At 44.6% G+C, this 2500-nt stretch overlaps 1 protein-coding gene across 1 annotated transcript in view; it reads left to right on the forward strand.

Annotated features, from left to right (window-relative positions):
• Nucleotides 1-2500, forward strand: part of LOC143297660 (uncharacterized) — a 77317-nt gene that overhangs the window by 70473 nt on the left and 4344 nt on the right. The window contains exon 20 of the mRNA XM_076610079.1: nt 1729-1923. Within this exon, the coding sequence (XP_076466194.1) occupies nt 1729-1922 (194 nt within the window). The 3' untranslated portion in view covers nt 1923. The remainder of the gene's footprint in view (nt 1-1728; nt 1924-2500) is intronic.

Consider the following 2500-nt stretch of genomic DNA (forward strand, 5'->3'; position numbering starts at 1 on the left):
ACGCATTTTACGCACTGAAAAAGAACCCACGGCAACACAAAAAAGTGTTGTTGAAATCCACTCGGACAGATACACAAATATGTATATATTCATGTACTCAAGGCCTGACTAAGCGCGTTGGGTTATGCTGCTGGTCAGGCATCTGTCAAGTAGATGTGGTGTAGCGTATGTGGATTTGTCCGTATGCAGTGACGCCTCCTTGAGAAACTGAAAAGTAAAAAGAAAGTACATGTTTTCTTCAAGGAGGCGTCACAGCGTTCGGTCAAGAGAGAATAAAAATCCAAACTACCACCATTGCATCTGCTAATATGCTGATGCCAGACCAGCAGCGAAACGCATCGCGCTTAGTCAGGCCTTGAGTGCATGCATACTGATACCAGTATACCAGTATATATATGTGTGTGTACCCATCGAAGTGGATTTCTTCTACACAATTTTACCCACAGACGACAACACGTACGTTGCCAAGGAGTTCTTTTTCAGTGCGCCAGGTTCGTTGCTAGCACTGGCACTGGTCCTCAGTTTATCATCTTATCCGAATAACTTACTATTTTGTATTTGTATCTGTATTTCTTTTTATCACAACAGATTTCTCTGTGTGAAATTCGGGCTGCTTTCCCCAAGGAGAGCGCGTCGCTACACTACAGCGCCACGCATTTTTTTTGCATTTTTTTTTCTGCGTGCAGTTTTTATTTGTTTTCCCTATCGAAGTGGATTTTTCTACAGAATTTTGCCAGGAACAACCCTTTTGTTGCCGTGGGTTCTTTTACGTGCGCTAAGTGCATGCTGCACACGGGACCTCGGTTTATCGTCTCGTCCGAATAACTAGCGTCCAGACCACCACTCAAGGTTTAGTGGAGGGGGAGAAAATATCGGCGGCTGAGCCGTGATTCGAACCAGTGCGCTCAGATTATCTTGCTTCCAAGGCGGACGCGTTACTTCCACTCTATACCCTCAGTTTCCTCTTCCAGTCGATCAAAGTGAGAAAAGAACGAGGAGGCCGGAATGGGATTCGAACCTGACCATCACTGACACTGTACTGGCGTTGGACTTTCAATCTGAGGGTCCTGGGTTCGAATCTCGGTAACGGCGCCTGGTGGGTAAACGGTAGACCCCCCATGTCAACGTATGTGCAGACCTGTTAGTGCCTGAACCCTCTTGCCCATCATGTGCATACGCAAGCAGAAGATCAAATTCCCAAGTTAAAGATCCTGTAATCCATGTCAGCGTTCGGTAGGTGATGGAAACAAGAACATACCCAGCATGCACACCCACGAAAACGCAGTATGGCTGCCTACATGGCGGGGTAAATGAACACAACGGTCATTCCCGCAAAATGTTACGTGTGTGTGTGTGTGTGTGTGTGTGTGTGCGTGCGTGCGTGCGTGCGTGTGTGTGTGTGTGTGTGTGTGTGTGTGTGTGTGTGTGTGTGTGTGTGTGTGAAACCTGATTTAATGACACAGGAAACGAATGATGAGCGTCCAAATGGCAGCTAGCCGTCAGTCGGCTCTACCCAGGTAAGGCAGCCTGTTGTGTAAATGACTCCGTGTTTGTACAGCGCTTAGAGCTTGGTCTCTGACCGAGGATAGGCGCTGTGTAGATATCCATATATATCCATAAGCGCTTTGATTTGTCTATGCACAAGAGTCAGCGCTATATAAATACCATTATTATTATATCATCATATCATCATTTAGCGTCCTAACCATCCTGTCACCGTCCATACAGGTCAGGAAGAGGACAAGGAGGAGGAGGAGGAGATGGAGGATACGGAGTTCAAGATTCCAGAGGATACCGACAGTAAGGAGGAGGAGGAGGACGTTGCTGCTGAGAAGGCCATGGTTGCTGCTGCTGCTGCTGCTCCAGAGTCAGAGGAGTGCTGTGCTGAGGACGAAGGGAAGGAAGGGAAGGTGGAGGCTTGAGGTGGGTTGGAGGAAGAGGAGGAATTTTGTTTGACCTAAGTCTTCTGAGATATGAAATCGTTATGAAGCATTCTGTGAATAGTATTGTTCTTCATTTCGAAAGGGAATAGACTGAGAGAGAGAGAGAGAGAGAGAGAGAGATAGACAGAGAGAGAGAGAGATGATTGATTAAGATGATTTATTGACACAGGGGATATACAGTAAAATGCTGGTCATACATTCAAAAGTCTTCATGATGTAACATATACACTTTCTCCATTTGAGTGCTTTCTACATATATAGAGCGAACTCCTTGACAGTCTTTTCATTAGTTGATGGCATTAACATGATAAGTCTAAACAGGCAAGGGTGTTGACTATTTAACTGGAATCAACTGTTCTCTAAGATCTCTTGATACTGGGCAACACAGCACAAAATGAATTTCATCTTCTTTTGATTGTTGACACATTGAACAAATCAAATTTTGGACACATAATTTTTTATACCGATAATAATGGGTAAAAATCTAAGTAATACCCAATTTAAACCTTGTCAAAGTATATTTCAGATGTCTGTCATGTCTCATTGACATACAAACT

The sequence above is a fragment of the Babylonia areolata genome, chromosome 23 (assembly GCF_041734735.1).
Source record: "Babylonia areolata isolate BAREFJ2019XMU chromosome 23, ASM4173473v1, whole genome shotgun sequence".
NCBI classification, from domain to species: domain Eukaryota; kingdom Metazoa; phylum Mollusca; class Gastropoda; order Neogastropoda; family Buccinidae; genus Babylonia; species Babylonia areolata.